The sequence below is a fragment of the Labrus bergylta genome, chromosome 1 (genome assembly GCF_963930695.1).
Source record: "Labrus bergylta chromosome 1, fLabBer1.1, whole genome shotgun sequence".
Taxonomy (NCBI): Eukaryota; Metazoa; Chordata; class Actinopteri; order Labriformes; family Labridae; genus Labrus; species Labrus bergylta.
In genome coordinates, this window is record NC_089195.1 from 9,834,626 (window position 1) to 9,849,848 (window position 15,223).

Below are 15,223 nucleotides of genomic sequence, written 5' to 3' on the forward strand. Positions count from 1 at the left end.
CACATGGTCGGCGACTCAATGAACTCACTCTAAACTCTACTTATGTTTCATGAGAGGGTACATTTTGCTTTGGCAATACAAGAAACCACGAGTCAGCAAGTTTCTTCTAAATTATATCTGCGTACTTTTTTAATGTTCATCGTACAAACTCTACATTATTTTTTTTAGGCAGGCTTTTTGCCTTTATTTTGAAAGGACAGCTGTAGATAGACTGGAAATGTGGGGAGAGAGAGTGGGAGATGAGATGCACCAAACAGCATCAAGATCAGGAGTTGAACCTGCAACTTTGCATCCAGGACTGTAGCCTCTATACATGGGGAGCCTGCTTTACCAACTGAGCTAAACCAGCGCCCCAATCCTGGGTTAAGTCTGAATAGAACAAAGAGCAGCATGTGAACCAGTATGACCATTAGCTTACTATGACTATACTGTGCTAACAACATTTTATTTATTTCTACTTCTGAGTTTTCATGATATTCTTTTTTTTAAAGGTTTATTTTGGGGCTTTAGAGATAGGACAGTAGATAGAGTTATAAATCGGTGGGAGAGAGAGAGAGAGTGGGGAATGACATGCAGGAAAGGAGCCACAGTAGCATCTGTACATGTGATGCCATTCTAAACACTATGCCACCGGTGCACAAGATAGTCTTTTTAAAAAAAAAAAAAAAAACCTTGGCTGCTGTTCAGCTACAAAGAAAAGGCAGCCAAGCTTGTAAAATAAGGAAAAGGGTTCAGGCCACACACATTTGAAAAAAAAAAACAATGTTCTTTTACATTTAATATTCAGAGAATTCTGATTACCACAGCTCCCCTCTTGTTTGTATCTCCTTTTTTTGTGATTGTGTCTATGCACGTTTTGGTGAATAAGGGTTAAAAAAAAAAATTATAATAATAATAATAATTCTGATTATATTTAGAGATTCTTATAATTTTGATTTAAGGTCAGCAGTCAGACTTTCTTCTCAGAATTAGGACTTTAAAGTCAGACTTTTGGTCGTCATTTAAAATGTACTTTGCTTCTGTCAACTGCTGAGTCAGGAAACACTGCAGTAGCAAACCCCCCCCCCCCCTCCCCCTCTGATGTGTAAACATTACATGTACTGTATGTGTTTGACAAACCTTTACATGTCATGTCTTTCAGTTCTAATGGCAGTCTGTTAACTACACATGTTAAGGTGTTTATATCTAAACACTGAAGGATCCATCCACAGTGTCGTAACTTCTTCTAGATACTTCTTGTACTTCTACGGACGGATGATTGCATTTCATCATTATGATACATCTCTAAAGAATCCTCCGCTAGTCCAAACTGATGCAAACAATTACTGAGAAGAACAAGGAAAAAAATATCTTATTCCTCAACGGGCCTTTTTAACCCTTTGGATCTTTGTGCTCCCAGAAAGCGGGTCTGCTTGCGGGACCTAGAATCAATAAACTAAATACAGGAGGCAGATAGACAACAAAGAAACAAGACAATTATGAAAAACTATCTTTATTCTACATATGTATCAATGTACAGTGTGTTGGAGAATGTCTGGAAACAAACAAACAAAAACCACTGTTCAGGAGAACGTGTATTCAAAATGCATCAAAACTAAAGAGAACTGAAAGGTGACGTTTTGGCACCTTAATGTGGATGCACTGTGGGCATCACAGCCACAGACACAAATCCTCTTCAAATTCTTAAACCGGTTAGTCCAGGCTTCAGTTTGTTCAAAGAGCGAACAAGCCTTTTTCTTTAAATGGTAGAGTATAAAAGTTAACAAAACAGTTATTTGGAAAGGAAAAGGAAAATGGAAATGTCTATTTACAGTTCTGTAAACCAGGACCTTTTAAAAACATTAGCTTAGAAAAATAAAAATAAACCCATGGTGATGATAACAGGTGACTCATTTGTTACGTAATATGCTGTTCACACTTCCCTTCGTTGTAAGAGTTTCTTTTTTTGACAGGTTTGAAGTCTTGTGTCCCTGTAAACTACGATGACAAATCACAAAGAAAAACTAAACCATAAAATGCAAAAAAACAAATGCTACCTTTACCACCTCTGTAGAATGGATATGCTTGTTATTTTCACATGCATACGCAAATAATGCTAAGAAAAAGACAGTAGGCGACTTCCTATTACCAATGCAGCTGCCGTATGTAGCATATCCAGTTACTCTATGTTTAAGAAACCAAATAACAAAAACTCAGAATACAAATAGTTCATTTGTAAGATTAGCGATAAAGAATAAATGATGACAAAATGCTGTTATAAGTTCCTAAAAGTGTCACGAGGGTTTATCCAATGAATGAGCAGAGAAAAGAGCGGTTCAACACTTTCACCTTCTCAAACCACTTCAAACCAAACTCAATAATAATGCAGAACGTAGACGGTGAGATCCTTCCCTTTTGTGGCCGCAAATCAATGGGCCACGCCAACACTGACAGGAGGACATGAAATATATTATATATAAAGGGGGGGGGGGGGGGGGTTAACATACAGGATACACTGAATGTTTAAAAAAAAATAAAGGAGAAAAAAAGATAAACTCAGAATGTGTATAATGTATCTTGGTCTTTTGTAATAACTCTGTGATCACTCCTGTTAAATGAGTTCAGAGCCTGATAGCAGCTTCAGACTATGGGGGGGGGGGGGGGGGGCGATAAGGTCGAAAACATATGAAAAAGAAAGTATTTTAAACCACAACCAAGGTTCTTAACTCTGCACTTGTGTCACTAATTCGACATAGGCAGAGTTCTGTTTCAATATATGTCACACTTACATTTCCTTGTTTTAAATAAAAGCGGGAATCGTTTGTCAATTGCCATTTTTCAATCCAAATTTAGGGTACTTTTCCCCACTTCTTTCTAGAAGACACAACGGGACAAAACATATTCTGCAGAGAATCTTTCTGTTCGTTGGTGTCTTCAGGGGAAATAAAATTCCTCACATGTCAGGAATCATTCCTAAAACTCTTCCCCTTGCACTTTACCCTGTTAGAAGTTTTTTTTTTTTTGCATACAGCATTTTGATCTTTTTAATTTCAAACATCAGTGTTTTCCTCTTTTTTTTCTGTTTCAAATTGAATTAAAACTGGATGGAGACTGTTTTTAAAAAAAGAACTAAAATCACAAGCATCACTGCCCTAATGATGCAGCTTTCTGTGAGTGATAAAGACATTTATCTTCTGTCGTTAGAAACATGAAATGTTTTAAGGACGTTCTTTCAGGGGGCTTGAAGCTTCTCATTCGTTGTCTTGCAAAGTCTTAAACATGTGCAAAGTGAAGTGCTTAAACTACGAGGGTTTCTTTTTTTAAATACAGTTTTGAACTAGTGACACAGAATCATCTCTATCATGAAACGGTTGCTTCACAGTGTTCAAAGCCCAACAGAAGAATACTGTGCACACTCAAGCTTCACTCTCTCTGCTGGCACATTTCCTCATGAATATGATGCCGAATTAAAGGTTGGCAGTACAAAACACACTCACACACACACACAGAAAGGCCCAATCCACGGAAATAAAGAAATCAAGCTAATCACAGTTTGAAGTAGAACTACAGAAATTAGCTTGAAACTGTGCATTCTCTAAAGCCTCATTGCCTTACATCCTGAGGCCACATTCAAGCTCACAATATCTTCTACTGTACATTTCCCTTATCAAAATAAAAGCCTTCTGACACGGTCGGATGCATCATTCAAGTTTCTTCTTCCTACATAACCAAGTGGAGAAAATACTGCATGTTGGCTGCTGGTGGCGTTAAACCGTTCACCTGATTGCTATGCACAGTTGCCTGGTAACAATCACTTCAACAGACACCCACTGTTGTGTTGTGTTCTCGCACACGAGTCTTGATACAAAGGATGCATCCGGTTATTCATCGGTTTAACGCCGGCTTGTGCTTCAGTGCTCCTGTGCTTCACTTTAGTACAATGGATCCTTAGCTTACTGTCGGCTCGGATGCTGCAGTCTGAGTGAGTACACACACAGAAACACACACACCCCCATTTACAAGTAATCCTCTAAGATAACAAGAAAAAACACAAAATCAAACTGAGCAGATGACAAACTAAATGTTGTTCCCATGTTGCATATAAAAAAAGGTCTGTTTTAACGGCGTGTGCATCTTTTTTTTTTTTTTTCAAATCCATAACTGCAGAGCGTTCTCCTTTGATTATAATGTGCATACTGTGTCTGCAGGGCTCGTCTGTTAGGATTTAACTTACTGACTATGTCTGATGGATTCAGGAGTAAATTATAAATACATCTATTCATCCCACCAGCAGATCTTAGAAGTCAGCTGATGAAACACAAGATATGTGATATCTGTCTGCCTGACGCGGGGAAATAATACAGAAAAGAAATTAAAAATCAATGAAGCATGGAGAATTTGGGTTTAAGAGGAACAAGCATGCAAACAGTCCTCTGACAGTCATATGATCTGTCTCACTGGTCCTTTTTACTTTCCTCCAGCATCTTCAGTGTGTGTGTGTGTGTGTGTCTTTGTGTTTATGTGCATGTGTGCACACAGTTTGGACATTTATACACAAACACACACAGACACACATTGGAAATGATGTTCCTCCTTGCCGCACTATAAGAGAGATAACTACCCGACTCTACTGGGAAGGCAGGAACAGGAGCGTGGCTTTCCTTTGTTAGTCAGTTTTAACACCTACTCCTCCTCCTCTTCTTCCTCCTCTTCCTCTTCCTCCTCCTCCTCCTCCTCCTCCTCCTCCTCCTCCTCCTCCTCCTCATCATCATCCTCATCGTGGCAGTGAGTGATCTCCTGTGGAGTCTGGGGGAACAGGTTTGGAGGTTTTATCTCGCTGAAGGAGCGGGTCAGCTGGTTGCGTTTGCAGTCCAGGTCTTTACAGTTGCTGCATTGGGAGCGGTTGCGTGTGGCCAGTGGTGACTCGATGTCGATGTCCACGTGGGCGTGCTCCACTGTCGACTCGTGGGGCATCTGGGGACGAGGAAGGATAAAAGAGAGTAAATCACTTAGCCTAAAACAGTGTGCTAGACTGACATGAGATGTTTTTGCTTCAAACAAAACTAAAGTGGCAGCATGACGTGCTTCAGGGTCACATAATGGGAGACACAATGACTGACAGTCATTATTTTTATACCATCTCAAGCCCTCACAGACAGACTCAAGCACTGCAGGCATGACGCCATTAAAGTCCATGATGGTTCCATGCTCAGGCTTTAGGGTGGATGTTGGTATTGGGCGGCTCTAGCCCCGATCAGAGGTGAGGAGCAGACGTCACTGGGCTGGTACGTAATGACTCCTTTTTCAAATTTTACTTTTTTACAGACCAATATGACTGGAGGGAAATGATTATAGATGAACTGATCCAAACATAATGTGAAGTCATAGAATCTTAATGTTATGAGACATCTATGGCCAAGTGTCCACAAGTACGCTGGGGAGCGTCTGCATGAAGCGTTTGTGCGTTAACAACAAAAGTGATTCGCGTCTGTCCTGTCTCCATGGCAACAGTCTGTTGACAGCGGCCGCGGTATGGCCGACACGGGTCCGTTACTTTTTACTGCACGTTTTATTTGAGACCCCAGCAGACACGTAGCAAAGAGGATGTGGGGACAAGATACGATCCATAGGAGGCAAAAATACAGGGAATATCGTACATTTTGAAAAGAGCGCCCGTGACGTCAACAGTGCCTTTCTAAAAGGTTGGAAGATGGTCGCACAAAAACAGCAGAGCGCTTGTTAAATAGAGGCTTGGTGCTGCGCTTTTCATCCAGGCGGCTGCTTTCTGCTGCGAACGCTCTCTACCCATTGAAAACAACTGAAAAAAGACGCTGTCGCTGAGGGAAAAAAAAACGCTAGGTGGACACGGGGCTTATATCAGTAAAATGAAACGTGCAAACTGACTCACCAGTACGTGTGCGGCTCTGAAGAGGTAGCTGAAGGGGTAGTACAGCAGGTTGATGAAGGACGCTGCGTACAAGTCTGCGTAACGCATTACTTGAGAGGCGAACAAAGTCTGTCTGGAGCCGCTGCGGAAAAGACTTCCCATCATGCCATAGCACATGTCCATGTCATGAGTCACTTTCTAAAAAGGCAGAAGAGAAGACACTGATGAGGTGGAAACATCAGTGTATTATTACTCTATACTTTGAATATACTATGAGGAGTTTATGACTTTCCTCTATAAACCTGTAGCAATACACACTGTATCAAGCTAACTGTAAACCTGGGTATTGATTACTCAGCAGCCACTGCTAAAGGTCTGTCAACAGGCTTCTTGTTGTCATAGAAACCATTGGGATAAAGGCTGTACCTTGACTCTTCTCTGAATAGTGCTGATGTCCGGCCTCTCATTGCTGCTGCTGTCCAAATGTCTGAGGAGGGACGAGAGAGAGACAGAGAGGGCGAGTGAGGCTAGGGGAGGGGAGGAGTCTCGTATTAGGCTGCTGAAAGGTAACATGTCAAAGAGGTGGTGCAACATCGAGTCTTGTCAGGCTATAAATAACGTCAGTGAACACAGTTATCAGGCAGCCCTTTAGACTTTACCCTGTTGACCCTGTTTGTCTTCCTCAAACACACGCTCACATGCATGCAACCAGACGCTGTTACTGGAGAGAACAGAGAGCAGCAGAACTGCTGCAAGGGAAGAGGATGAGGAAGGAGCTGGATTATGGTGAAGGGAGTGGGGAAATGAAGGTCATAACTTACTTGTAGAGTTCTGCAAGGAAAATGTCCAGGCCTTGCAGCTCCTCGAATAACGCTGGAAGACAAGAGCAGATGATGAGTCTCTGACCCCTTTGTGTGTTGTTGTAAGATTTGTAGTGCATAAGCAGTGTCATAGCCTAGGTTAGCTCCAGTATAAATATTGAAAATATGAAATTTGAATACATGTTAAAATTATCTTTTATCACTGGTAGTTTATTAATGTATTATTCTGAAACTAGCAGGTCTGACATTGCCAACCTGAGTTTAGACTGTATAAAGTTTTCTAATGACAGTACCAGGGGGAAAACACTCTGAATGCATCCCCTCCCTGAGGGACTCCAAAAGTTCAAGAATCAGGTCCTCAGATCATGTAGGATTCCAGTCATCCAATCCACAAACTGCTCCAGCTGTTGCAGTGGAGGAAGTCTCTCTGCTGCTAAACAGAAAGTTGAAGTGTCTGTCTGCAGACTTACAGCTCTTGTCGGTCCACACATGGAGCTCCTGGGCCAGCTCAGGTATGACCAGGAACGTCCTCCAGCCCTGACGCTTCTTAGACTTGAGGATGTCTCCAAAGATGTGGTCCCCGATGTAGACTATGTCCTTCCCCTTGGCGCCCAGCAGGTCACACACGATATCTGAGGAACCTACAAGTGAAAGATAAGACATTAGAAAGTTATTCTAGGCGCTGGTTAAGCTCAGCCGGTAGAACAGGAACCTAATTTACAGAGGCTACAGTCGTCAGCGTATCAATCGCAGGTAAAAATAATAACTAATAATAGACAGAACTAATAGTAATACTCAACATAACGGCTACATAAGAATCATTAGGGATGTTTTTTTCTGTTAGTTTATGCCTTAGTTGTGTCCATAGACTGTATAAAACATGGACATAGTCTCAGTGATGTCACCAATTTGTTTCTGAGGCAGATTTTTGAATCCTATCAAAGGTGATCGCCAAACTATCTCAAACTACTGACTGTAACCACGTTTATTTCTGCTGTAAAAATGTATGTGTGTATGTGACTTCTGGGGCTTTCTGAGCCAGCCTCCAGTGGACACTGGCGGAACTGCAGGTTTGTGCACTCCTGCATTTGCTTCCCTTTAAACCACTGGAGGTTGCCTCTTGGTTGTATCTGTGTATGTGTTAACTTTCTCTTTGTGTGTATCTCTTGTATTGTATCCTGAAAATGCACAATAAATATGAAACTGAAGACATGTAACAGTTAAAAACTAAACATGTCACAGCCGGACTGAGCCTTACCTCCAGAGTAGACGATACCATGCTGCAGAGGTCCAGTGTAGGTTCCTATCTTCAAACGTCCTGTTGTCTGAAATCAAATAAAGGATTGTTGAGGGGGATGAGATTTTGTATTGTTATCTAAGCTTACCTTAGCTACATTCAGCTTTCATAGACATGAATGAAGCCACATGCTAAAATGCTACATTGATAGAATTGCTAGATTTAGAAAACGTTAAACTAAATTTGTTTACAAATAGTTACAAGCTCTGTAATTGGTCCACCTACATAAATGTCCATCATTACTGTGAACATTTATCATTTACGTGAGGACACTTTTAAAACCCATAAATAGCTACAACTTCTCTGACGGATGAAGGTTGATTTAAAAATACAATCCAGCTAAAGATACCTGCTGCAGGCTAACAATGGGTGTTTATTAAAAGTTAATTAAAAGGAGAGACATCTGCGCCCCTGTTATGCTTAAATTGCAATGTGTAAAATAATCTATGAAGCTTTTCTATGGGTGCATGTTACAAATGTGAATTTTCAATCCAAGGGACGATTATCAGCACAATATTTCAGACTGTTTTAGTCAAGAGAAACAAGCCAAACATGCTAAAGATGGTCCTTAGACTAACATATTCACTCTTTTGGTTCAATTTTGTCATCTCTTGCACTTGTTTACTTGTAAGCATGCATCATATCAGCAGCCTAAAAAGTCATCATGCTACTGAGCTGCAGCATATAACAGTCATCAGCGTTCACATGCAAAGCAGCTGAACGTCACGTCTCCTCTGACCCGCTGTGTGTTCTGAGTCTGCTCACCGTGTCGACCTGTCTGAGCACCGTCCCCTCTCCGAAGAACAGCGGCTTCCTGGCGTCCACCAGAATCAGATCAAAGTAGGATTTCCAGGGTCGGTGTGAGGTCCCAGGCTGTAGTGGAAGCAAACACACACACACACACAAACACATTCAATCAATAGATCACACTTACAGTTTGTCTTTCAATAATGACTTTTTCAAAAACTATCAAGGAGAAAGTGGAAAAGAAATGTAAAGTGTACCTTTGGGCCATGGGGGAAGTCAAACAGGTAGGTCATGATTTTCTGTAGGAACAGAACATACAGAGTGTACACAGTCATGTTTGGATGTAATACATACATGTTGGTGCTGCAAACAGACGCTCATCATTCTTCAAAATGTAATTTCTAAATGCTGGTTTGACATTTTTCTCTTGGGAATTGAGGCCTCTGTGAGAAGTGCATGTCTGTACTCACGTCAGTGTATTTGTAGTCGCTGTTGGTTGCCAAGAAAACCTTGGCGACTTCATTCATTCGGCTGAGGAGAAGAGGCAGCTTCCCCTGGTGGGAACAGAGATGAAGAAAGGAAAGAAAAAGACTGAAGCTGTCAGCATCTTAACAAACTCGGCCTCTTCACAGAGCAAAGCAAGAATGTGGCACACTGTGAGTGTGTGTGTGTGTGTGTGTGTGTGTGTGTGTGTGTGTGTGTGTGTGTGTGTGTGTGTGTGTGTGTGTGTGTGTGTGTGTGTGTGTTTTCTCTGACAGTATACTTGTAGCATCCTTAATGAATACAAACTACTTACATCTCTCACTACATACTTCTCCAGGTTCTCGACGGTCTTCTCCTTCAAAGTACCCTGAAATGTAAGAAAGAGGAATCAGGCTAAACACTGGAAACGTGGATTGTGATGAACTGCTGTCCACTTGTACGTCATCTTCTCAAGTTAGAAATATAATAGCTCCTTTTAGTTCCTTTAAGTTTAGTCACAGTTCAGTAACAGTCATCAGTGACAGAGGACTTCTTGAGACAGCTGTGATAGCAAATCACGTTTTTTTTTTTTTCTATTAATAAATATTTTCAGCTCTTTGAAAAAGGATAAAAACTTCTCAAATGTTAGAGCAAAGAAGAAAATTAGAAAACATGAATTGCTCATGTTGTTTCACTCCCTTCCCTGTTTCCTCAGACTCACTGTATTTGAGATTTTTGTTTTTTTTGTATTCTCACTAATAACAATTTGCCATTCATGATGACGCAGCATTCAGAAACGTTTGCTCCACCACAGATGTTTTAAGTTGCTTTCTTACTGCAGAGCTGTTCTGAGTATCTTGGATACTAATAGCCCCAGAGGGCGACTATTTATGGCCTGGATGACTCTCTGACCCTCCGTCTATTACCACCATCTGGTTAACTTTCCCCCTGACAAGTTGATGTTGGCTGAATTTCAAAATGTGATACAGAGATTCATAGTCACCAGTACATAAATCCTAATGTGCCCCTCAACACTCCACCAGTTATTGAGTTTGTTGACATTGATGCATTTCTGCAAAAGGTTTCATTTTATTAAGCTAACATGAAAGATTTTTATATAACTGATGGAAGCTATATAACCAGACTGTCTTAAAAAAAAAAGGGAATCTGCTGCTGTATCACTTTGTAGTCATGTTAACAAGGTTTCAGCATACGTGTGCATGGATCGGAAAGTGAAAGGAGTTAAATCAGAGCTGTGTTAGGCATTGGCACCCAACTGTCCCAACCATCTAAAGTGTCTGACCTTGAAGTGGACCCAGTCGACGGCGTCGCGGATGTCCTGGAACATGCTTTTATAGGACATGAAGAGGTCGCCGTTTTTGAAGCCAGTTTCACAGCTGCAGGAGAGGAGCAGAGACAGACACGTACAGAGCCGTCGGACAGGACAGATCTTTACAGAAGGTTTTTAAAAACATGACATTTGTTTTTTGTTTGCTTTTAAATGGGATAGCCTTCCCTTGTTGGAGGGGTCCCCAGCCAAACAGGAAAGCATTCTCCCCCTAAAAGACCAACAACCAGGTTTCAGAGGACAAAGGACATGCAGCCATTCCAGATTACATCCTCAACAATTTTACAGGCCATTGTATCTTCTTACAGTAACATTTGAAAGAGGCTCTTATTGTCACATTACGATTTCATTCTCTGTAAATAATTAGTGGGAACATATTTCATTGCTATATCATTCTGATAAGAACTCATGCTTTTCTACAATTAGTGGAGAGATTAATAAATCCTTCATTTACAGAAAAAGGGTTCATTGACTGAATTGCCATGTGATTTTGATTTGAAAACAATTAGCTTCGATTAGCATTGAGACACCTGGACCCTCCCATGCTGTAGGGCTTCCTCTTAACCCAGTTTGGCTTGCAACTGTCTTTGTGTCACCATGCGGTGCCCAGAAACTTGTTGCATGACAAAGAGTGTAACCAACAGTTCCTTACCTTGTGTATCTATCACAGTTGGAGAAAAAGTCCACCAGGCAGGCAAAGAGGTAGGTCTCTGTGAGGGAGAACAGCGTAACAGGAAGAGGTCTTCATTAATAAAGTAACTTGACTCTAATAGTTTCTGTATGACCTTCCTCAGAAATTAATATTGCGCTTTCAGAATCAGGATCAAGCTCTTTCTTGCTCATTACATTTCTCTTTAAGCAGCACCATGGTATTATCCTCAGTGTTCAGAGACCTTACCTGGCAGGTTGAAGAGTGTGTTAAGGATATAAAAGCGCTCTGTGTCATCTCTCTGAATGAACTTGTTTGGATACCGTTCACGTATCTCAGGGCTGAGGAAGGAGAGCAAACAGAAATGAATCTGCATTCTTACTGCCTTCTCTTGTTTTCAGATATAAAGACTATCAGGAATAAAACATACAGAAGTTAATTTAAAGCATCATTTATAATCTGTATTAAAGGTCATTCATCTTCAGGGGGAAAAGGTTGAAATCTCTTACCCTCGAAGGAAGTTGAACCATGGACACACACCAGGATGTTGCCATAGGCGTCAACCTTCAACAGGTTTCCATACATGGTATCAAAGACAAGGCCCCTGAAAGTAAGAGGAAACTATCATTAAATCTACAGATTGAATTACATTTTATATTTTCATCTTGATCACATCATGGAGCTTTTAAACTGCCCACGTGTGATATGATCCCAGTGACTTACAGGACAAAGTTATTAGATGTCCAATAGTCCCACTGAAGTATCCTCAGTGCTTGTGTGTGTGTGTGTGTGTGTGTGTGTGTGTGTGTGTGTGTGTGTGTGTGTGTGTGTGTGTGTGTGTGTGTGTGTGTGGTGTTATTGCTCTCACCTGGTGGAAAGGATGGGTCGTATACAAAGCTCAGTAGTTCCTGGGGGTAACCGATGTAAACCAGCCGCTCCACTGTGAGCTCAAACCAAGTGACTCGTATTCTGGTGACTTGTACACTGGAGATTAAAAAAAAAAAAGCAAACATGTACCACATGTTTACTAAAAGTTTTTTTTCTTTTTTACACTGAGAACCACAATACAGAAAGTGCCATGGTGCATTTTAGTGTCTTATTGTTTATTAGTAGCCACAGATTCATGTGTCGACATTTGGTTAGAGGTAAATAGTAAATGGACGTGAGCTTGTATAGTTCTTTTATAGTCTTCTGATTACTCAAAGCACTTTTACACTGCAGGTCACACCTACACATTCACACACTGATGGTAGAGGCTTCCTATGTAAAGAGTCCATCAGTATTAACTAATCTCATTCATACACATTCACACGCCGTAGACGAAGCAGTGGGAGCAACTGGGGTTAAGTGTCTTGCCGCCCGAGGACACATTGAACATTTGGCTGCAGGAGCTGGGGATTGAACCCCGCCCGACTCTACTAACTGAGCCACATTGCCAATTGCCCGTGGATACAGCTGTATGTCTTATCTCTATGCTTACATATTCCTGAACATGTGAAGGTACTGCTTTTAAACAATGATATCAAGTCTTGAATCCAATCTTTCTTTTAATGGTCACATCCATTACTCTCGTTGGCAGCGTGACTAATAGCCCACATAGATAAATCAGAATTAGTTTCAGTTTGTTTCATAACCAGCGTTTCATAACCAGCTTGAAACTCCTCACTGGAGCTCTAATCATTGTTATTAAAAAAACAACATTAAAAGGGATACTTCACATATTTGCATTAAGCTTTGTATCATTAGAAACCTGGTAGTATTTTTGAATGGTCGTGCATCCCGTCCTCATTTTCCCCTGAGACAGGACATCTCTGTATTTCTTTTCTGAAAAGGAGCCTCCGATGACACGAAAATCGTCATTTTGTGAAAAAATGATAAAAGTATGTTTCAACTTCAAACTGATATGGATGAAGGAGATTTTGAAGGTCTTGTGCTCGAAACGTTTGTTCGTGGCGAGGCCGGAGCCGGCTTGAGCTGGGGCGGTGCCGTGCATTCTGTGAGTTGTTGTCTTTTATCCACATGACCCAAAAGGACACTTTCTGCCTTTTCTCGGTCAAGAAGGCACCAACTTCAAAATTGATTTCATATTTCTACAACATATATGACCCAATGTCAATACAGATTCATGTTTCAACCGGTGAAGAATCCCTTTAAGCTGGCCTCAGGGTGCTGGATAGCCAAGCGGTTATGATGCACACCCCCTTTACTGAGGCAATAGTCCTCATTGTAGCAGCCTTGGGTTCGAATCCGACCTCTGCCTTTGCTGCATGTTATCCCCTACTCTCTCCTCCCAACACTTCCTGTCTCACTTCAGCTGTCCTATCCAATAAAGGCAAAAATGCCCCAAAATAATATGCTGGCCTATTGTTAGTTAATAATGTATCTATATATTTATGACACAATAAATCAAACCATGGCAACATGACAAACTACATGTGTTTGGGTTTTAAAAAGGATTCCACAGAGACACATAATCAAAGAATTGACCTTCTTTAAAGCAGGTATTGAACAGACAGGAGAGCAGGTACAGTCCATGGCTTACATGTAACATTTACATAAACACTCTTGTTTGTGGACAGTTTGGGAACCTGAGCTGTGAGTGAAGCTGTGATTACAGAGCAAACATCAGAGGTGACATACAGTAAGGGGAGCCCGCTAATGTTACGCAACATGTAAATGTGACCTCGCTAAGGTTACCGTATCTGTTTGATAGTCTGTTGTGCTAGCTCATTATTTTGATAACAACACCACCACCTCCTCCCCTGATACACTGCCCTTTTCTCTCCCTGCCTTGATGTTCCACAAGTAAATCCAATAAGAAACAGGATCAGGCGTGAGAATGACAAATCACTCAACTTTTGACAGCAGCTCTGATGAGCCCCTGCCCTGTTACCATCAGATATGTAGCCCCAGGCCAAAGCTAAACCAAGCAGGAGAGGGCTCTGAAAATAAAAACATAGGTTGATGCCGGGCTAAGAAAAGGCTGGCAGGGGATTCAAATGCTATGTGACACTGGGAAAAGAATATGTCAGACGTTATAAATACGAAACAGAGAATGCACTTGTGTTGTTGCCTGCTTTCTACACTCTCTGTGGAGGAGTTCAAGGCCCCAGGAGGGGAAGAAATACTGGCTGATGATGTTTGGATAGAGGACAGTTAGCGGGGGAACAGCACCAAAGGACAAACAGGAAAACATCTGTGTCCTATTCTGCAAAATGTGGGAGCGTGAGTCTAATGCTGGGTTACACACAGAAGCATAATGAGTGTGCACTGAGCTACACCAAAATGGGTTCAGAAATAGCTTGTTTCTTTTTTTTGACACCCCTATTCTGTAAGCAAGAGCCTGTTTCTGCATTAACATCACGTAACCTTCAATGGCTCCCTGCCGCTGTGGTCTCCAGGCAATATGACGGTTCGGGCTCTCTGCCCAGAGCAGCAGTGTACAGCACATAAATTGCCTTTTTCTTTTTCTCCTCCTTTTTCTCCTCCTCCTCCTCCCCCCCCCCCCCTCCTTTTCCCTCATTTGTCAACCTCTGTCACCTCTGCTATCATCACTCTCTCTTTCTTAACTTCAATGGGCGGCTATTTTCACGTGTTGACCTTGGGACAGTGGCGTGTTACCACCCACACAACTTAAAATAAAACCACTATCACATGCCTCAGTGTAGAAACTTACTGTGCTGAACTGAAAAAGATATGCAGGTAGGTCTACTAGTCATGGAAAAAATCTGAAAGGTATTCAACTACAACATAATACTAAATAGTTTCAGTTTTGAGTTGTCATTAACATCAGCCCAAAGCTTAACAAACTTCTCTTAAGAACGGCTTTTAAATACAAAATGTTACTAAATCTGATTGGTGTACAGTAATTGCATGACATCACAGTTTTGAGCCCCGCCCACTTCTGAACAACAAGAACTGAACATCTTGCACGAAACAAAACCTCATTAACATAACATCAAATGACTTGAATTGTGTTTTGTTTTGATTTGATTTTTGTTTTATGGCGTCTTTAATTAAACGGAAACCGTTC

General features: G+C 41.3%; 1 protein-coding gene across 1 annotated transcript in view; it reads right to left on the bottom strand.

Annotated features, from left to right (window-relative positions):
• Nucleotides 1-1,476: 1,476 nt before the first annotated feature.
• nt5c2b (5'-nucleotidase, cytosolic IIb) overlaps nucleotides 1,477-15,223 on the bottom strand; it is a 27,036-nt gene continuing 13,289 nt past the window's right edge. Inside the window, 17 exon segments of the mRNA XM_065953328.1 lie at nucleotides 1,477-4,953; nucleotides 5,888-6,064; nucleotides 6,293-6,353; nucleotides 6,688-6,739; nucleotides 7,158-7,328; nucleotides 7,946-8,012; nucleotides 8,750-8,857; nucleotides 8,989-9,030; nucleotides 9,202-9,285; nucleotides 9,528-9,581; nucleotides 10,497-10,590; nucleotides 11,194-11,251; nucleotides 11,440-11,531; nucleotides 11,700-11,718; nucleotides 11,721-11,798; nucleotides 12,062-12,145; nucleotides 12,148-12,174. Coding sequence (XP_065809400.1) covers nucleotides 4,663-4,953; nucleotides 5,888-6,064; nucleotides 6,293-6,353; nucleotides 6,688-6,739; nucleotides 7,158-7,328; nucleotides 7,946-8,012; nucleotides 8,750-8,857; nucleotides 8,989-9,030; nucleotides 9,202-9,285; nucleotides 9,528-9,581; nucleotides 10,497-10,590; nucleotides 11,194-11,251; nucleotides 11,440-11,531; nucleotides 11,700-11,718; nucleotides 11,721-11,798; nucleotides 12,062-12,145; nucleotides 12,148-12,174 — 1,559 coding nt within the window. The 3' untranslated portion in view covers nucleotides 1,477-4,662.